Source organism: Triturus cristatus, chromosome 2_1 (assembly GCF_964204655.1).
Source record: "Triturus cristatus chromosome 2_1, aTriCri1.1, whole genome shotgun sequence".
Lineage (NCBI taxonomy): Eukaryota > Metazoa > Chordata > Amphibia > Caudata > Salamandridae > Triturus > Triturus cristatus.
The window spans coordinates 614,631,328-614,632,992 of NC_140581.1; the positions used below are offsets into that span (position 1 = coordinate 614,631,328).

Genomic DNA, 1,665 nt, shown 5'->3' on the forward strand with positions numbered 1-1,665 from the left:
GTCAAACAGACAATCTTATCTTGCAGCTGGACCTTGCTCCAGGGTCTAAAACATGTGAGACCGGCCAGATCTAAGAGTCCGTTCTGTTGATAAAAACAGGTCCCATTGTTGGTAAAAACAAGTCTTGCTGTTTACAGTGCAATGAATCATGTTGCAAGAGTCTTTTTGATGTTTGGAACCTGTTTTTGTAACTAGGTGCAGTGAGGGGTAGAGTGTCCAAAGGTTTGCCTGTAAACAGAGATGAGAGGAAAAACAAGTTTGTGGCAGCAAGTGGCGCTGAGGTTTGTTGTGGCAATAGAGTTTATAGCCCCCAGCACACATACCAGGTTGGTCAGAGGGTCAAAGGGATGCTAGTAAGGGCAGGGTGAGTCAAAGGTGACCAACAGAGTACAAAATGGCTGTGATAGATTAAAATGACTGTAGCTTATGTGCACATAGAAATTTCCACCAGACAAGATGGCGCAGGCAATGTTCACGATCTCCATAATGTCCTGTATCTCTTGATCATACATTACTCTCATTTTTGTTAGCCGAGTGTCCATAGTCTTAGGGTGCACGGTAGTTATGCAAAGTGAACACAAAGGTGGTATACAGTGTCTACCCAAACAACAACCACATATTGTCAATACTGGGACCAAGAGAATCATTTATAATTTCCAACCCCACTCCTTCAAGATGCCCCAAAGCCAACTTCCAATTGTCCAAGTCTCTGATCCCTGATGAATTTCTGAAGACAGTCTATGGAGATGTTCGATTGCTTCATAGACAGAAGGTGAATTATCAGGAATGTATACACAGCAGCTGGCACCAATGATGCGGCATGCTCCTCCACGGTCCGCCAGTACCACGTCCAGAACCATGCGATTTTGCAGGGTAACCTGACGGACCGCTTGGAGCTCAGCAGTGTTGTTGGTGAGGATGCCAGCAGTGACGTTCAGGGCAGTCTCTACCGCTTGGGACAGATGTCTGATGGCTCGGCTGTTTGCCATCGGACCCCATAGCGGGATGAGCCCGTTTGCTGCGTCGAGGAACTGTGATGAGGCAGAGGCTGCTTGATCAGTGTCTTTAGAACGCTTTTCTCGATGATGCTCTGCATGGGCTCTGTAGGTTGGTGGCAAAACAAAGGCGATGTAGCACGTGCCCCTCCAGTTTCTTGGGAGCCAGGTGTAGGCTTTGGTTCCACAAACAAAGTACATATTGGGTGATGAAACAAGCGCTGGACGGTTGGCAGTGTTCAAATTCCTTACAATGCTGCAGGTGCTGTGACCCACATTCTTAGTCCCACGGCCTTCAATGCATACAAGGCCAGAGACGTTCACCACAGATAGGGCCACAGTCAGTGTTGCAGCAGTTCTTTTCTTCAGGTAGGAAAATGTGGCTCTGTTAGGATTATTGAACACTTGCATTTCCTTTTTTTTTAAATATTTTTATTGATAAATTTTTTCCCCACATTTTATTTCCCCCCCCCCTCCCCCATTACATGGACAAGGCACAATAAGTTTCATAAGGCAGCCACATACTCAACTACATATTCAAAAGAAAAATGGAAAGTGAAATATTACAATATACATACTACATACAGATCCTATCATAATATATATGGATACAAATAATATATGTTAACATTCCATAATACATACATTCCTCAAAATACCTTATTCAGTT

The 1,665-nt window shown here is 44.4% G+C and overlaps 1 protein-coding gene across 1 annotated transcript; it reads right to left on the reverse strand.

Annotated features, from left to right (window-relative positions):
- Positions 1-647: 647 nt before the first annotated feature.
- Positions 648-1,406, reverse strand: LOC146865686 (syncytin-1-like). The gene has a single exon (XM_085640184.1). The coding sequence runs from the start codon at positions 1,404-1,406 to the stop codon at positions 648-650; it is 759 nt and encodes a 252-aa protein (XP_085496310.1).
- Between the last annotated feature and the right edge of the window lie 259 nt (positions 1,407-1,665).